This window comes from Gorilla gorilla, chromosome 2 (genome assembly GCF_029281585.2).
Source record: "Gorilla gorilla gorilla isolate KB3781 chromosome 2, NHGRI_mGorGor1-v2.1_pri, whole genome shotgun sequence".
NCBI lineage: Eukaryota > Metazoa > Chordata > Mammalia > Primates > Hominidae > Gorilla > Gorilla gorilla.
The window spans coordinates 19908980-19928426 of NC_086017.1; the positions used below are offsets into that span (position 1 = coordinate 19908980).

General features: G+C 43.3%; 1 protein-coding gene across 12 annotated transcripts in view; it reads left to right on the plus strand.

Moving 5' to 3' along the window:
* FANCD2 (FA complementation group D2) overlaps positions 1–19447 on the plus strand; it is a 71762-nt gene that overhangs the window by 41660 nt on the left and 10655 nt on the right. For all 12 annotated transcript variants that reach the window (XM_031009035.3, XM_055382921.2, XM_031009033.3 and 9 more), the window contains 11 exons: positions 3026–3136; positions 3408–3517; positions 4687–4830; positions 8215–8331; positions 11242–11370; positions 11479–11597; positions 14540–14650; positions 15862–15992; positions 17173–17266; positions 17552–17674; positions 19015–19108. In XM_031009035.3, coding sequence (XP_030864895.2) covers positions 3026–3136; positions 3408–3517; positions 4687–4830; positions 8215–8331; positions 11242–11370; positions 11479–11597; positions 14540–14650; positions 15862–15992; positions 17173–17266; positions 17552–17674; positions 19015–19108 — 1283 coding nt within the window. The remainder of the gene's footprint in view (positions 1–3025; positions 3137–3407; positions 3518–4686; positions 4831–8214; positions 8332–11241; positions 11371–11478; positions 11598–14539; positions 14651–15861; positions 15993–17172; positions 17267–17551; positions 17675–19014; positions 19109–19447) is intronic.

Sequence of the window (19447 nt, forward strand, 5' to 3'; positions counted from 1 at the left end):
CAATTAGACAAGAGAGAGAAAGAAAGAAAGGGCATCCAAATTGGAAAGGAAGATGTTAAATTATCCTTGTTTGCAGATGATGTGATCTTATATTTGGAAAAGCCTAAAGACTCCACCAAAAAACTATTAGATAAATTCAGTAAAGTTGCAAGATACAAAATCATCATGTAAAAATGAGTAGCATTTCTGTATGCCAACAACTAAGAATCTGAAAAAAATCAAGAAAGTAATCCATTTACAATAGCTACAAATAAAATAAACAAAAGTTACAAATAAAATAGGAATAAGCTTAACCAAAGAAGTGAAAGAGCACTATAATGAGTACTATGAAACATTGATGCAAGAAATTGAAGAGCAAATAAAAAAAGGAAAGATACTTCATGTTCATGGATCGGAAGAATTAATATTGTTAAAATTTCCATGCTACCCAACACAATCTACAGATTCAAGGCAATCCCTATCAAAATACCAATGACATTCTTCACAGAAATAGAAAAAAAAAGCCTAAAATTTATATAGAACCACCAAAGACCCAGAATAGCCAAAGCTGTCCTGAGTAAAATGAATGAAACTGGAGGAATTGCATTACCTGACTTCAAATTATACTACAGAGCTATAGTAACCAAAACAGCATGGTGCTGGCACAAAAACAGATGCATAGACCAATGGAACAGAAGAGAGCCCAGAAATAAGTCCATACACCTACAATGAACTCATTCTCAGCAAAGGTGCCAAGAATATACATTGGGGAAAGACACTCTCTTCAATAAATGGTGTTGGGAAAACTGGATATCCATATGCAGAAGAATGAAACTAGACCCCTATCTCTTGCCATATACAAAAATCAAAATGGATTATAGACTTAAATCTAAGACTTCAAATTATGAAACTACTAACAACAACAACAACAAAACATTCAGAAAACTCTTCAGGACATTAGAGTGGGCAAAGATTTCTTGAGGAATACCCTACAAGCACAGGCAACCAAAGCAAAAATGGACAAATGGGATCACATTATGTTAAAAAGTTAAGTTCCTTTCCTCTGCATAGCAAAGGAAACACCAAAGTGAAGAGACAACCCACAGAATGGGAGAAAATATTTGCAAACTATGTATCTGACAAGGGACTAATAACTGGAATATATAAAGATAGGGAAAAAAAATTATTCGGATTGAAAAATGGGTAAAAGGTCTGAATAGACATTTCTCAAAAGAAGACATACAAATAGTGGATATATGAAAAGGTGCTCAACATCACCGAGCATCAGAGAAATGCAAATCAAAACTGCCATGTGATGTCATCTCACCCTAGTTAATTAAGATGGCTTTTATCCAAAAGACAGTAACAGATGCTGGTGAGAATATGGAGAAAAGAGAACCTTTGTACACTGTTGGTGGGAATGTCAATTAGTACGAGCACTATGGAGAACAGTTTGGAGTTTCCTCAAAAAACTAAAAATAGAATCACCATATGATCCAGGAATGCCACTGGTAGGTATATACCCAAAAGAAAGGAAATCAGTATACCAAGGAGATATCTGCACTCCCATGTTTATTGCAGCACTATTCACAATAGTCAAGATTTGGAAGCAACCTAAGTGTCCATCAGCGGGTGAATGGATAAAATGTGGTCCATATACACAATGGAGTACTATTCAGCCATAAAAAACAATGAGATCCTGTTGTTTGCAACAATACAGATGGAACTGGAGGACATTATGTTAAGTGAAATAGGCCAGGCACAACATATTTTCACATATTTGTGGGAGCTGAAAATTAAAACAATATAACTCACGGAGATAGAGTAGAAGGATGGTTACCAGAGGCTGGAGAGGGTAATGGTGGTTGGGGGACTGGGAGAAATGGGGGTGGTTAATGGGTTCAAAAGTATAATTAGATAGAATGAATAAGATCTAGTTGTTTTTGTATTTTTGAGATGGAGTCTCGCTCTGTCACCCAGGCTGGAGTGCAGTGGCACGGTCTCGGCTTACTGCGACGTCTGCCTCCTGGGTTCAAGCAATTCTCCTGCCTCAGCCTCCCGAGTAGCTGGGACTAGAAGTGTGCACCACCACACCCAGCTAATTTTTGTACTTTTAGTGGAGATGGGGTTTCACCGTGTTGGCCGGGCTTGTCTCGAACTCCTGACCTCAAGTGATCCACCTTTCTCGGCCTCCCAAAGTGCTGGGATTACAGGCATGAGCCAGAGAGCCCAGCCAAGATCTAGTTTTTGATAGCACAACAGCGTGACTACAGTCAACAATAACTTACTGCACATTTAAAAATAACTAAAATAGTATAATTGGATTGTTTGTAACACAAAGAAATGATAAATGCTTGAGGTGATGGATACCCCATTTACCCTCATGTGATTATTATACATTGTGTACCTGTATCAAAATATCTCATGTGCACCATAAATATATATATACCTTTCCCTTTTTTTGTTTTTTTTGAGACAGAGGCTTGCTTTGTCGCCCAGGCTGGAGTGTGGTGGTGCGATCTCTGCTTACTACAACCTCTGCCTCCTGGGTTCAAGCAATTCTCCTGCCGCAGCCTCCCAAGTAGCTGGGATTACAGGCGTCTGCCAGCACACCTGGCTCATTTTTGTATTTTTGGTAGAGATAGGGTTTCACCATATTGGCCAGGCTGGTCTCAAACTCCTGACCTCAGGTGATCCGCACGCCTTGACCTCCCAAAGTGCTTGGGGTTACAGGCGTGAGCCACCCTGCCTGGCCACCATTTAGATTTTAAATGTTTGTTTTAGTTTTTTTCTGTTTGTTAGTTATATATCATTATTTAAAGTGGTTTTATGATAATTGATCATACTTAATATGATATTTCTGTGTTATCTCTGGCCATTTTGCTATGCCAAAGCAATGTCAGATGACTTGAATATGTCTTATAAGCATTTAGCCATGCTTGGTAATTTTGGAAACTAGTTTTTAGCCAATGGAGTGACTGAATTTCAAGTCTAATGGTGGTGTTTAATTGGTACACATTGAGCTTCAGCCTGCTGTTTGTTTCAGTCACCCCAGACTATGTCCCTCCTCTTGGAAACTTTGACGTGGAAACTTTAGATATAACACCTCATACTGTTACTGCTATTTCAGCAAAAATCAGAAAGAAAGGAAAAATAGGTAAGTATGTTCTTTTCCTCTTGTCTTGTGTCTCTAAATAAGCTTCATTGAATTAACCTAAAAGTTATGTGTATCGTGGCATCAGCAATTGGAACAATTGTATAACTGAACTCTTTCTTTATTAGATTTATATATACACTGTAATTTAGGGTTATAAAATTACCTCTTCTACCTCTAGGCAGTTTCCAACAGGTTGTTTTCTGAGGGCAATGATATTTGGCAAACATGATTATTAATTACTTGAGTCACTTTTCTCTTTTTAATATAAAAGAAAGGAAACAAAAAACAGATGGCAGCAAGACATCCTCCTCTGACACACTTTCAGAAGAGAAAAATTCAGAATGTGACCCTACGCCATCTCATAGAGGCCAGCTGAACAAGGTATTGGAATGATGGGTATCCGTGAAGGTTTGTGACATCCCAGTGAGATTAACAGAAACCCAGCTTTATTCTCGGCATTTTACAAAGAAAAAAAAAAATTAGGAAACAGCGAGCCAAAACTCTCTTAGGCCTTGGAGTAATCTCCTTAGTAGCAAAGTTCAGATTAGACTTCAGGTCCTTATTCCTGCCACACACTGTTGACTGTTTTTTCTAATTATTTTCTTGACTGTTTTACTCCCTTTTTTGTACCCCAGCAGTACATTGAATTCTCTCTTGAGGTACTTGATTATCAGTAGTTCCCTTTTACTTTACATTTGTACTGTTCGTAGAATGAGTTTCATGTGTTTGAAATTGCCTGGGCCACATGGATCCCAATTATTTCTGTTGATCAGCCACCATTTATTGTATATTTATTAGGTATAGTTTCTGTAAGAGCCCAAGTTTCATATTAATACCACATTTAATAAAGGAGGAAACTAAGATCCAGGGAGGGCAGGTGACTTGCCCAAAGTCACACAGTTAATAAATGCTGGAGCTGGGGTTTGAAGCCAGATCATTCTGGCCCCTAAGCTCACAGTTTTTTGTTTTTTGTTTTTTTTTTTTGAGATGGAGTCTCACTCTGTCACCCAGGCTGGAGTGCAGTGGCACGATCTTGGCTCACTGCAACCTCCACCTCCCGGGTTCAAGCGATTCTCCTGCCTCAGCCTCCCAAGTAGCTGGGATTACAGGCATGCACCACCATACCCAGCTAATTTTTGTATTTTTAGTAGAGACGGGGTTTCACCATCTTGGCCAGGCAGGTCTCAAACTCCTGACCTCGTGATCCACCCACGTCAGCCTCCCAAAGTGCTGGGATTACAGGCATGAACCACCACACCCAGCCAGCTCACAGTTTTCTGTACTAGACCTAAATGCCTTGATTTGCCTAATAGATCATCCCTAAATAGACGACCAGTTAAGGGTCTTGATGTGTGACTTGTATCCCCATCTTAAATTAGGTGCTCTGTCTTGGGAATATTTAGGGACTTTGGCTAGAGGAAGTTGTTACTATAATGAAAATGTAATTTTTTGCATTAAATAAATGCATATTTGCACTTTGAAGTTTTTATTAAAATTCGATTAATATAGAAGATTTATTTATTCTCTTTGTTGCTGTGACTTCCCCATAGGAGTTCACAGGGAAGGAAGAAAAGACATCATTGTTACTACATAATTCCCATGCTTTTTTCCGAGAGCTGGACATTGAGGTCTTCTCTATTCTACATTGTGGACTTGTGACGAAGTTCATCTTAGATACTGAAATGCACACTGAAGTAAGTGACAGGCTAGGATCTCAGAATTTAATCTTCTTTCAGAAAGTTCCTCAGGTCTATTCTTATTTCACAAAGAACACTGTGACACTGAGGAGAGAAGTTAGACTGTCTTTAAAAGCCTTTATATGAGAAAGCAATGATGAATAATCATCCTCATACTGGTGTTTGTAAGTCATAAGGCTTTTAGTAATGTGTCAGACATAAAATATCATGCCAATGATGTAATCCTTACATTTAGGTTACTACTACTACTACTAATAAGCTACCTAGATTATTTTTGTAGAGGAGCACTCTTCTGGTTCTTAGAAGTCAATGCCCTTTTCACTTTTTCACAACATTTGTTCAGCACCCGACAGTTGCTTACTGAGTCCTATTTTGTGTTTGCCACTAATCAAAGCACTTGCATTTCAGTAGTACATAGAGCATCATGCTTGCTTTCAAATAACTTCTAATCTAATCAAAGAAGTGGAAATAGCTAGCAGTACCGTAGCTTTATTATTATTATTTTCTTTTTTTTTTTTTGAGATGGAGTCTCGCTCTGTCGCCCAGGCTGGAGTGCAGTGGCGCGGATCTCCGCTCACTACAAGCTCTGCCTCCCGGGTTCACGCCATTCTGCTGCTTCAGCCTCCTGAGTAGCTGGGGCTACAGGCGCCTGCCATCACACCTGGCCAATTTTTTGTACATTTTTTATAGAGACGGGGTTTCACCATGTTAGCCAGGATGGTCTCGATCTCCTGACCTCGTGATCACCCACCTTGGCCTCCCAAAGTGCTGGGATTACAGGCGCAAGCCCCCGTGCCCGGCTCCATAGCTTTATTGATGCCAAATACGGCATTAATGGTCTGAACCAAGGACTAGTGAAACTCTAGTGAGAGAATGATGTTTATATTGAAGTTGGGAGTAGAGGACATTTTCACAGATAAAGTAACTTTTGAGATGGGATTTCATCAGAGAGTAGAATTTCTCCAGGTTTAAGAGAAATTGAAATAGCATTAATTTTCACCTGAAATTTACATGAATGTAGGTACCTTCAGAACAGAAATAGTATCTTTTTTTTTTTTTTTTTGAGATGGAGTCTCGCCGCGTTGCACAGGCTGGAGTGCAGTGATGGGATCTTGGCTCACTGCAAGCTCCACCTCCTGGGTTCACACCATTATCCTGCCTCAGCCTCCCGAGCAGCTGGGACTACAGGTGCCTGCCACCATGCCTGGCTAATTTTTTGTATTTTTAGTAGAGACAAGGTTTCACCATTGTTAGCCAGGATGGTCTCGATCTACTGACCTCGTGATCCGCCCGCCTTGGCCTCCCAAAGTGTTGGGATTACAGGTGTGAGCCACTGCGCCCAGCCATATCTTTTTTTTTTTTAATCTTTCTACATCATCTTGCCCTTAGGAGATGCCACATAAATGTGTATTGAGTGAGCAGTTTGCAGTGAGACTGTATTTCACCCATTCTGCTTCTGGCAGTGTAATATAGTTATTCCACTGGGATCACTCTGGGATCCTGCCCAGAGTTAATAGTAGCAAAACATTAGAGGAAAAGAAGTATGAAAGGATTATTTAATGAACAGACAAAAGTGAAATTCCCTTGAATTAGTCTTTTTTTTTTTTTTTTCCCAAACCCTGCGTGTGGCATTCAAAGTCATTTTTTAAATCACAGGATATTTAGGAAACGCATCTTGGATCCACAACTGGAAAGGTACACAGAGGAATTTATAGAGAAAAAGTATGTCTTCTAAACTATCCTGTCTTGAATTATTATTTTGCTATTCTGAATATTTATTTTGGACATGCTTGACTTTATTATATGACAGAGCATAATAGCTATCCTTTATATGAGATGGGTGCAATTTCCTCCCTTGCCTCTTTTTTCTTTTTAGAGACAGAGTCTTGCTCTGTCACCCAGGCTGAAGTGCAGTGGCAAGATCATAGCTCACTGCAACCTTGAACTCCTGGGTTCAAGGATCAAGTGATCCTCCCACCTCAGCCTTCCAAGTATCTAGGGCCACTGGCATGCCCCACTACACCCGGCTAGTTTTTTTATTTGTTTGTTTGTTTGTTGGAGACGGAGTCTTGCTCTGTCCGTCAGTCTGGAGTGCAGTGGCACGATCTTGGCTTACTGCAGCCTCTGCCTCCTGAGCTCAAGCGATTCTTCTGCCTCAGCCTCCCAAGCAGCTGGGATTACAGGTGCCCACCACCACATCAGCTAATTTTTGTATTTTTAGTAGAGGTGGGATTTCACCACATTGGCCAGGCTGGTCTCAGACTCCTGACCTCAAATGATCCGCCTGCCTTGACCTCCCAAAGTACTGGGAGTTTGAGACCAGCCTAGGTAACACAGTGAGACCTGTCTCTACAAAAAGTTTAAAAAAAAAAAAAAAAAATGTAGCGAGGCATGGTGACGCACACCTGTGGTCCCAGCTACCTGGGCGGCTGAGGTGGGACCATCACTTGAGTCCAGGAGGTTGAGGCTGCAGTGAGCTGTGAACACAATATTGCACTCCAGCCTGAGCAACAGAGCGAGACCCTGTCTCAAATATAAGTAAATAAATAAATAAAAGTCAAATTATTTACCCAGCCAGGCGCAGTGGCTCACGCCTCTAATCACAGCACTTTGGGAGGCCGAGACAGGCATATCACCTGAGGTCAGGGGTTTGAGACTAGCCTGGCCAACGTGATTAAACCCATTTCTACTAAAAATACAAAAATTAGTCAGGCATGGTGGTGGGCACCTGTAATCCCAGCTACTTGGGAGGCTGAGGCAGGAGAATTGCTTGAACCTGGGACGCAGAGGTTGTAGTGAGCCAAGATCATGCCACTGCCCTCCAGCCTGGGTGACGGAACAAGACTCTGTCTCAAAAAAAAAAAATTTTTTTTCATCCATTGGGAAGTATTAACATGAAATAGCCAGGTGTGGTGGCTCATGCCTGTCCATAATCCCAATACCTTGGGAGGCCAAGGCAGGAGGATTGCTCAAGCCCAGGATTTTGAAACCAGCCTGGGCAACAAAGTGAGACCCTGTCTGTATAAAAAAATTTTAAAATTCGCTGGGCCCAGGTGTGGTGGTTCATACCTGTAATCCTGGCACATTGGGAGGCCAAGGCAGAAGGATCATCTGAGCCCAGGAGTTTGAGACCAGCTTGGGCAATATAGTGAGACCTCATTTCTTATTAATTAAAAAAAAAAAAATGTAGCTGGGCATGGTTGCATGTGCCTATAGTCCCAGCTACTCGGGAGGCTGAGATGGGAGGATAACTTGGGCCCAGGAGTTCAAGGCTGGAATAGCTATGATCTTGCCACTGCACATTTACAAAAAAGAAAGAAAAAAAATTATCATGAAATGACTAGGACATTCCTGGAACTAATCCTTTCCTCCATGTGACAGGCTACAGAAGTTGTGCAACTTGGGCCCCCTGAGCTGCTTTTCTTGCTGGAAGATCTCTCCCAGAAGCTGGAGAGTATGCTGACACCTCCTATTGCCAGGAGAGTCCCCTTTCTCAAGGTTAGTGTAGGCAGAAGCATAGGACTTGGGCTTAGTGGATTTGGGAACAAAGGAGGTATTATGATGAAAAAGTTGTCACTTTCTTTGGCATTGTGTTTGGGTCACTGGGTAGCATGGGTGCAGCCGTATTGCCAGACAATATTCATCTTGCTTTATTTATTTATTTATTTATTTAGAGATGGAGTCTCGTTTTGTCGCCCAGGCTGGAGTGCAGTGGTGTGATCTCGGCTCACTGCAAGCTCCGCCTCCCGGGTTCATGTCATTCTCCTGCCTCAGCCTCCCGAGTAGCTGGGACTACAGGTGCCTGCCACCACGCCTGGCTAATTTTTTGTATTTTTTGTAGAGACGGGGTTTCACCGTGTTAGCCAGGATGGTCTCAATCTCCTGACCTTGTGATCCGCCCGCCTTGGCCTCCCAAAGTGCTGGGATTACAGGTGTGAGCTACCGCGCCCGGCCTCATCTTGCTTTAAATAGGAAGTCTGAAGGCTGGGCATGGTGGCTCACGCCTGTAATGCCAGCACTTTGGGAGGCCAAGGAGGGCAGATCACTTGAGTTCAGGAGTTCAAGACCAGCCTGGCCAACATGGTGAAACCCCATCTCTACTAAAAATACAAAAAGAACTAGCCAGGCATGGTGGTGCAGCTATAGTCCCAGCTGCTTGGGAGGCTGAGGCATGGGGAGGAGGAGGTTGCAGTGAGCTGAGATTGCACCACTGCACTCCAGTCTGGGTGACAGATTTCATCTCAAACAAAAAAAAAAGTCTACCTGTGCAGTGGCTCACACCTGTAATTCCAGCACGTTGGAAGGCCGAGGCAGGTGGATCACCTGAGGTCAGGAGTTTGAGACCAGCCTGGCCAACGTGGCAAGAGCCTGTCTCTACTAAAAATACAAAAAAAATTAGCCAGGTATGGTGGCGCATGCTTGTAGTCCCAGGTACTTGGGAGGCTGAGGCAGAAGACTTGATTGAACCCAGGAGGCAGACGCTGCAGTGAACCAAGATCATGCTACTGCACTCCAGCCTGGGCATTAGAATGAGACTCTGTCTCAGAAATAAAAAAAAAAAAAAAAAATAGGAAGTCTGAAACAGAAAATAGAAAGGCACTTGGAATAAGAAATGTATTTCTTTCTTTGAGACGGAGTCTCGCTGTGTCGCCCAGGCTGGAGTGCAGTGGTGCAATCTCGGCTCACTGCAGCCTCTGCCTCCTGGGTTCAAGCGATTCTCCTGCTTCAGCCTCCTGCGTAGCTGGGGACTACAGGTGCGCGCCACCACACCCAGCTAATTTTTGTATTTTTAGTAGAGACGGGGTTTTAACATGTTCATCAGGCTGATCTCGAACTCCTGACCTCATGATCCGCCCACCTCGGCCTCCCGATCCGCCCACCTCGGCCTCCCAAAGTGCTGGGATTACAGGCGTGAGCACCGCGCCCAGCCTACGAAATGTATTTCTAAATGCCCTGAACATTCCTGAATCCTGTTCTTTACTTGAATTTTGGTTTCAGTAGCCTCCCAAACCAAGCCCGGGCCCATGCCTCAGTGTAGTAGTAAGCTGTCTAGAACGTCCAGAACTTCAGATGTGTATACAGTGTAGAAATGTGCACCTAGCATCCGGGGAAGCAGTTGGACGGTACATATAACAAAATGAGAAAATCTTGGGTCTTGGGTATAAGCATTTAAACATTAATATATCCCGTTTCTTGGTTTCTTGATTCATTTTTCTTCTTCGTCTTCTTTTTTTTTTTTTTTGAGGCGGAATCTTGCTTTGTTGCCAGGCTGGAGTGCAGTGGCTTGATCTTGGCTCACTGCAACCTCCGCCTCGCAGGTTCAAGCGATTCTCCTGCCTCAGCCTCCCGAGGAGCTGGGACTACAGGTGCGCGCCACCACACCCAGCTAATTTTTGTATTTTTAGTACAGATGGGGTTTCACCATGTTGACCAGGATTGTCTCGATCTCTTGACCTCATGATCCACCCGCCTTGGCCTCCCAAAGTGCTAGGATTACAGGCAAGAGCTACAGTGCCCAGTAATTCATTCTTCTTTGTATTCACTATTGGGTCTACTTTTTGAGACAGGGCTTTGCTCTGTTGCCCAGGCTGGAGTGTAGTGGCACAATCTTGGCTCAGTGCAACTTCCACCTCCAGGATTCAAGTAATCCTCCTATCTCAGCCTCCTGAGTAGCTAGGACCACAGGCATGTGCCACCGCACTCAGCTAATTTTTGTATTTTTTGTAAAGAAGAGTTTCAGCATGTTGCCCAGGCTTCTACATTTTTTTGTTTGTTTGTTTTTCAATTATAAGAGGGAGGCAGGGCACAGTGGCTCAAGCCTTTAACCCCAACACTTTGGGAGGCCAAGATGGGTGGATTGCTTGAGCTCAGGAGTTTGAGACCAGCCTGGGTAATGTGGTTAAACCCCATCTCTACAAAAAATACAAAAACTAGCCATGTTTGTTGGCATGTGCCTGTGGTCTCAGATACTCAGGAGGCTGAGGTGAGAGGATCACTTGAGCCCAGGAATTCAAGGCTGCAGTGAGCTGTGATCGTGCCACTGCACTCCAGCCTGGGTGACAGAGCAGAACCTTGCCTCAAAAAAAAAATTATAAGAAGGAGTCTATTGCCCTACATTTGTCAACCTAAATGATTTCTACTTTTATGTGACCTTTATCTGATTAGTTATGATAGGGCTATATGTCTCAATCAAACACTCTTCCTACTCTACAAAAGCCAATCTCTCAGTCATTGGAAGATGGAGCAAGATTTTTATCCCTCTGTCAGAATACAGTCTTAGGTGAACAACTCATTTCTCCCATCTGCTCCTACCTGGTGACACAGGTTTGACTTGACTCCATTGCGAACCCTTAGTTTCTGAGACGCTATCCAGCAGTTTCTTCACTCATAACTCTGCATTTATTATAGAACAAAGGAAGCCGGAATATTGGATTCTCACATCTCCAACAGAGATCTGCCCAAGAAATTGTTCATTGTGTTTTTCAATTGCTGACCCCAATGTGTAACCACCTGGAGAACATTCACAACTATTTTCAGGTCAGAAGCCTAGCTTCTAAGCAAATATGAGGTTTCATTTTTGGCTGAGAAAAAGGAAAATAAGGACAATTACTGAAGCAACTGTCCTAAAATCATTTTTATTTTTAGTGTTTAGCTGCTGAGAATCACGGTGTAGTTGATGGACCAGGAGTGAAAGTTCAGGAGTACCACATAATGTCTTCCTGCTATCAGAGGCTGCTGCAGATTTTTTATGGGCTTTTTGCTTGGTAAGTATGTGGGAAGTGTGGAGAGAACTGAGTATATACTTGCTTTTACTTGACAGTCACCAAGGCACTGAAATGTAGAAAAGAAAGAAAAGGTTCAAAAATCTTATGTGAATATGGTTCATTAATTTTGTGGGAGTGTTTTTGTCTGTATTATTTCTTTGATCTTGTACCCTCTGAGTCCTTTGGAGCCACTATGTTAACCCATTTGACAGATTAGGTGACTTGCTGATGAGCTGATAACACATGTGGCCATCTGATCCTTAGTCCAGTTTCCTTTAGCATGCTTTAATTCCAGATTGTTTGGTGATGAGCTGAACACTGTGAGCTGGGCTATTCCATGATACCTTCATGGAAACAGTGGGACTCAAGGGAACCCCAGAAGGGTACATGGCCTTTAGAGAGATAACGGAAGGAAGTGGAAGGTACAACATGGACAAAAGTAGAACTAAGGGAGGTGTGCCCCTTAAATACTTTTGTTCCTCAGGGACAGGCATTGGGCTCTCTGTTCTCATTATACAAGATTTCTGGTCAATCCTACCCAAGCTTAAATTTAGCCAAAATTTATTTTCTGAGCTATAGGCATTTATATCCAACTGCCTACTCAGCACCTCCTTAGATGTGGCATTGACACCTCACACTCCACATCCAAAATGGAATATGTCATCCCTAGCATGCTCCTTCAGCTTTGCCTGGCTTAGTAAATGGTACCACCAGTTGCCTGAACCAGAAACCAGGAGTTATTCTTTGTCCCTCCCTCTGCTCTCCACCATCTTTTTCCCACATCTGATTGCCAAATCCTGTTGATTTTATTTTCTGTTATAAATAACATCTAGATAGCCATCTGTCCCTGTTTCTCCACTGCTTCCAGACTCCCATTATCTCTCGACCTGGACTGGGCTAGGTTCACACTTGGCCTCTCTCAGTCCATTCTTCACATGGCAGTAAGAGTGATCTTCCTAACATAAACCCAATTTGATCCTATCCCAATTTTGATTTCTGATTGCTCTTAGATTTTTCTTGAATTAAAACTCTCTTACCTAGCCTCTAGGTCTTCTTCTGACTCCTGCTATTCCACTTATTATGTTATACTCTGCCTCCAGCCTCACTGAATTAATTTGAGCACCCTATATAGCTTTTACGTGGGAGGCTTTGCACATGTTCATTCTCCTGCCAGGACCCCCACTCTTCTTGATCCCCAGCTTTTTCTGACTCATCACATCTCTTGAGATCTGAACTTAAGCATCCATCCTGCCTCTCTAACCCCCAGTTCTCTTCTAACACTCTGGTATCCGTTCGTGATAAAACTTAATCTCATTTTATTATAATTACTTGTTCATCAGTCTTTCCTGCTAGACTCTGAGCTCCATGAAGGCAGATGTCTGTCATTTTTATATCCTCATTACTTAAAAGCAGTGCCTGACAAAAACTTTGAACAATTTATCAAAGAGACTTATAGATGGCAAATAAACATGTGAAAGGGGCCTGACATCGTGGCTTATGCCTGTAATCCCAACACTTTGGGAGGCCAAGGTGGGTGGATCACTTGAGCTCAGGAGTTCGAGACCAGCCTGGGAAGCATGGCAAAACCCTGTCTCCATAAAAAATACAAAAATTATCTGGGCATGGTGGCATGCATCTGTAGTCCCAGCTACCCAGGAGGCTGAGGTGACAGGATGGCTTGAGCCTGTGAGGCAGAGGTTGCAGTGAGCCAAGATTGCAACACTGCACTCCAACCTGGGCAACAGAACCAGACCCTATCTCAAAAAAAAAAAATCTGGGCCCCATGGCCCAGTGAAGTTAACACAGAAAATAAACCATCTCTAAAAATTATAAAAACAACAATTAAATACATGAAAGGATGTTTATTACTTCTTAAGGAAATGCAAATTAAAAGCACAATGAGATAGCACAACACACTCACTAGCATAGCTACATTAAAAAGACTTAGCATGCCAAGTGTTGGTGAGAAGGTGGAGCAACTGGAGCTCTCACCTGCTTCTAGGGGGACTTTACAATGGTACATCCACATTGGGAAATAGTTTGGTAGTTTCTTAAAAAGCTAGACATGCACCTACCATGTGACTCAGCCATTCCATCCTTAGGTATTTAATCAAGGGAAATGAAAGCATATGTCCACCGACTGGGCGCGGTGGCTCACGCCTGTAATCCCAGCACTTTGGGAGGCCGAGGCGGGCAGATCATGAGGTCAGGAGACCGAGACCGTCCTGGCTAACACGGTGAAACTCCGTCTCTACTAAAAATACAAAAAATTAGCCGAGCGTGGTTGCAGGCGCCTGTAGTCCCAGCTACTCAGGAGGCTGAGTCAGGAGAATGGTCTTAACCTGGGAGGTGGAGCTGGCAGTGAGCCGAGATCACACCACTGCACTCCAGCCTGGGCGACAGAGCAAGACTCCGTCTCAAAAAAAAAAAAAAAAAGGTATGTCCACCAGGGTCTGGTACAGGAATATTTTTAGCAATTTAGCCTGTGGTTTTACATAGTATATTCTAAACTTGCTTCCCATGCTTTTGTGTGTGTGTGAGAGGCAGAGTCTCACTCTGTCGCTCAGGCTGGAGTGCAGTGGCGTGATCTCGGCTCACTGCAGCCTCCACCTCCTGAGTTCCAGCGATTCTCCTGCCTCAGCCTCCGGAGTAGCTGGGACTACAGGTGCCCGCCACCACACCCAGCTAATTTTTGTATTTTTAGTAGAGACAGGGTTTCACCGTGTTGGCCAAGATGGTCTCCATGTGTTGACCTCATGATTCGCCCGCCTCAGCCTCCCGAAGTGCTGGGATTACAGGTGTAAGCCACCACGCCCGACCTCTCAATTCTTTTTTCAAACCGTTAAACTATTGATGGTGCAGACTGGAGGCCAGGATCCTTAAATACTATCCAAGTAGTTTTCCAGAAACTAAGCTAACCCCTGTTACCTTGACTTCCTTAGGAGTGGATTTTCTCAACCTGAAAATCAGAATTTACTGTATTCAGCCCTCCAAGTCCTTAGTAGCCGACTGAAACAGGGAGAACACAGCCAGCCTTTGGAGGAACTACTCAGGTAAGTCATAACTACATAGCCAAGATTGTTGTCCCAAGAAACTCCTAGGAACAGGATTGGCAACTTTCTTTAAAATAACCTGGGTGTCTTTCAGTAGTTATAAAGGAAATTATTTTCAGCTACTCTCCTCATATATGAGCTTTCTCATCTATGTATTCTGATAAATCCTGAAGTATTAGAAACCTTGAATAATCATGCTAAATCTTCATGAATGCATCAGCCCATAAACTCAGCCTTTTCAAGTAATAATGATGAAAACATTGACCATCTGTAATCAACTCTTGATTATCCAGGGACCTACTGTCTCCCAGCAGATTTGGGTAATTAGGCAGCAGCTAGTTATCACTGATAGCCTGTTTCTTTCCCCTTGTCTTGTAGGAAGAGCTTATGTGGCTGAGGGGTAGGCAGTGGACAAGGGAGGTGACATGATCTCAGGGGCATGGCTTTCGGCCCCCTCCCGCTTCAGTCAGAGTGACTTGGTCTTTCTCTCACTTCCCTTGGTAACCTAGACCATCCCTGGGTCAGCAGTCAGTGCTTATCATCCCTGTCTATAGGTCAGGACCTTATGTCTTCTTTTTTTTTTCTTTGAGAGAGAGTCTCACTTTGTCACCCAGGCTGGAGTGATCCCAGCTCACTGCAACCTCCACCTCCTGGGCTCAAGTGATTGTACTGCCTCAGCCTCCCAAGACGCTGGGATTACAGGCGCATGCTGCCACACCCTACTAATTTTTATATTTTTGTAGAGATGTTTTCGACATGTGGCCAGGCTGGTCTCTAATTCCTGAGCTCAGGTGATCTGCCTGTCTCAGCCTAGCAAAGTGCTAGGATTACAGGCATAAGCCACCATGCCCGGCCTGTGAACCCAGATTTTAAAAATTATTTTCAGTGTATTGCCTAAGGCTTTAAAGAGCAGATAATTTATCTAGGGTTGTACATATTATCGTGGTGCTTGGGTTTCTCAGCATACATGACCCCTTCAAGGCCAACATTCCATCAGTGGGGCTGTCTTCTGCCCTGGCTTTTTCCATACAAAGGTATGGTTTTCTACCAAGATGCTTGAAGAGGGTTGCTACTAAAGCACTTGAAAATAAGGAGGATTCTGATTAGGCCGTCAAACACTTAAAGGGACTTGGGCACGTCATGTGGATTTAAATATATCTGTAACACATAGGATACTATTGCATTTGTTTGTTTTTCTTGTCTCCTTACAGCCAGAGCTTCCATTACTTGCAGAATTTCCATCAAAGCATTCCCAGTTTCCAGTGTGCTCTTTATCTCATCAGACTTTTGATGGTTATTTTGGAGAAATCGACAGCTTCTACTCAGAACAAAGAAAAAATTGGTGATGGGCCCAGATCCTTTTTTTTTTTTTTTTTTTAATGAGTAGGACTAATGTCTCACACTTACAAACTTCGGGCTTCCCAGGACATTTTTACATGTAAATCCCCACATAACCTTGGATAGGCCCTCTTGCTGTACCAGGAAGGTCATTTTCCCAGAACAACCTGACTGATTTCTGCTAAAATTGCTTAGTCTGAGTTTGGTTAGACAAGCTGAGTAGATAGTTTTCTCTTTGGCTTAAGTTTAATCATGTTCTTCCTTTTAAAAAAAAAAATATCTGAGACATTTGACAAAACGAGACATAAATCATGAGGTTAATAAAGTAGGAGATAGAGGAGAAATCAGGGTCAAGTGTAAAAGAAATACCGGCCACTTCCCTGGCCTTTTTCTTTTTTTTTGAGACAGAGTCTCGTTCTGTCGCCCAGGCTGGAGTGCAGTGGTGCGATCTTGGCTCACTGCAATCCTCTACCTCCCAGGTTCAAACGATTCTCCTGCCTCAGCCTTTCAAGTAGCTGGGATTACAGGCGCGCACCACCGTGCCCAGCCAATTTTTGTATTTTTAGTAGAGACGGGGTTTCACCATGTTGGTCAGGCTGGTCTCGAACTCCTGACCTCGTGATCCACCTGCCTCAGCCTCCCAAAGTGCTGGGATTACAGACGTGAGCCACTGTGCCCAGCCCTGGCCTCTTTCTTAAACTGTCTTTTATTGTAGCTCTTAGAATGCAGCTCATCCTAGTTGGCAGCACATCAGAAAGCAAGATAAAAATGCAAAACAAACCTTTATTTTTCCCTATTGATTAAAAGGGGAAGGTTTGGTCTCAATCTTGGAGGTGACCACTGCTATTGGCCAGCCCAGGAGGAACAAGATTGGCCTTCCCACTGCCCAGCAGCATTCCTTTTCTCTGTGTGTCTGTATTTATGTTCATGTTTGCATGTTTGTGTGTTTCAAGATGGGGTTGGGCTGGGACGTGTTGAGCCTTAGACAAATGAGTTTATGTCTGGCAAAAGGGCCAGTGGATCAGGAACGTGACAGCTTTTTGTAAGTTGCCTGTTAGACCGGGAACGTCTTAGTAAATCTAAACTAATAATCCTTTTGGTCAATAATCATCCTCCAAAACCTGAAAAGCAAGAATGAGGTCAAGTTCCCATATGTAAGATTCCTTTGTCTTCTTTTCTAACAGCTTCCCTTGCCAGACAATTCCTCTGTCGGGTGTGGCCAAGTGGGGATAAAGAGAAGAGCAACATCTCTAATGACCAGCTCCATGCTTTGCTCTGGTGAGATGTTTGGTTTCTTCCAATGAGCCAAATAGCTTTTTTCTATTTTGCTACTGTTGTTTGTCAGAGACTGGACAAATGACCTTTTTAGTGGGAATTTGAAAACAATGAAGTAGGTTAAAAATGAACACAATTTGGAACATGTGGATCTTAAGATCCTCTGGTTCTGTTTTATACTGTCAGCTAACTGCTTATTGTTAATTCAGATCATAGAGGAATTAGAGGAATCTGTAGTTGTATTCTACTTTGTTAATCAGTGGGTCAAATATTTGACTCTCAATGCAGTATCTACCTGGAGCACACAGACAGCATTCTGAAGGCCATAGAGGAGATTGCTGGTGTTGGTGTCCCAGAACTGATCAACTCTCCTAAAGATGCATCTTCCTCCACATTCCCTACACTGACCAGGTAAGGGAGTTCTTTCCTCCAGTTTTTCCCTTAAGATAGAATCATCATCAGGCTGGGCACGGTGGCGGACACCTGTAATCCCAGCACTTTGGGAGGCTGAGGCAGGAGGATCACCTTGAGGTCAGGAGTTTTGAGACCCACCTGGCCAACATAGTGAAACCCTGTCCCTACTAAAAATACAAAAATTAGCCGGGCGTGGTGGCACATGCCTGTAATCCCAGCTACTTAGGAGGCTGAGGTAGGAGAATTGCTTGAACCTGGGAGGCGGAGGTTGCAGTGAGCTGGGATCTCGCCACTGCACTCCAGCCTGGGCAGCAAGAGCGAAAATCCATCTCAAAAAAAAAAGAATCATAATCACACTGTGCAACATATATAGCTTCCACACAACTGCCTTGCTCCTTCTCATCTAATTCTGATATAGACAGTAGATATAATCATTCATTCAATAAAGAGAGTCTGTTATGCATTCCTTTCAAGGGCTCTCAGCTAATATATTTGAGAGGACCATGGTGGTTTTTGTTTTGTATTGTTTTGTTTTGTTTTTGAGAAAACTTGTCACCCAGGCTGGAGTGCAGTGGCGTAATCTCAGCTCACTGCAACCTCCACCTCCTGGGTTCAAACGATTCTCCTACCCCAGCCTTTCAAGTAACTGGGATTACAGGCACCCACCACCACACCCGGCTAATTTTTGTATTTTTAGTAGAGATTGGGTTTCACCATGTTGGCCAGGCTAGTCTTGAACCCGACCTCAGGTGATCTGCCTGCCTCGGCCTCCCAAAGTGCTGGGATTACAGGCATGAGCCATTGTGCCCAGCTGAGATATTTTAGCCATCTTGAGAACAGGGTGCTCACATGTATGTCTCACTTAATGGGTGTGTGTCTCAGAATATCAATAGTTATCTTAACATTTGTAGTATTTTCAGTTTATAAAGCACTTTCACTTTATCTCATTTGATCCTTTTGATAATTCTGTGAGGTTGGTATCATTGCCCCTATTTTACTGCTGAGGAAAATGAGAGCTAGAGAACTTCTCAGGCTTACACGTGCAATAAAATAAACATAGAACCAGGACTCAAACTCAGATCTTCTCACTGTTACTTCATTGCTTTTTCCATACTACCATAACACCTCCTTTCATAAAGTTAATTCCACTGTTTGACAGGCAATCTTCTTGGGCTTATTACTGAGTCCTTTCTGCTCCCCCATCCTCTTACTAAGGACCCTAGTGAAAGGACATTTAGAGAGGTAGGGAAGGAAGCTACTTTTGGTTCCTGGTTCTTCCCAGGTAGTTCTAAGTGGTGCATCACGGTGTGGGCACGCATGCTTTTCCCGTCTTCTAGGCACACTTTTGTTGTTTTCTTCCGTGTGATGATGGCTGAACTAGAGAAGACGGTGAAAAAAATTGAGCCTGGCACAGCAGCAGACTCGCAGCAGGTGAGTAAGATAATAGTCACTTCAAGAAGTGGACTTTGGATTACTTGGAAGTTGCTGATTTTTTTTTTTTTTTTTTTTTTTCTGAGACAGAGTCTTGCTTGTTCTGTTGCCCAGACTGGAGTGCAGTGGCATGATCTCGGCTCACTGCAACCTCACCTCCTGGGTTCAAGCAATTCTCCTGCCTCAGACTCCTGAGTAGCTGGGATTACAGGCATGCGCCACCACACCCGGATAATTTTTATATTTTTTAGTAGAGACAGGGTTTCACCATGTTGGCCAGGCTAGTCTCGAACTCCTGACTTCATGATCCACCCACCTCGGCCTCCCAAAGTGCTGGGA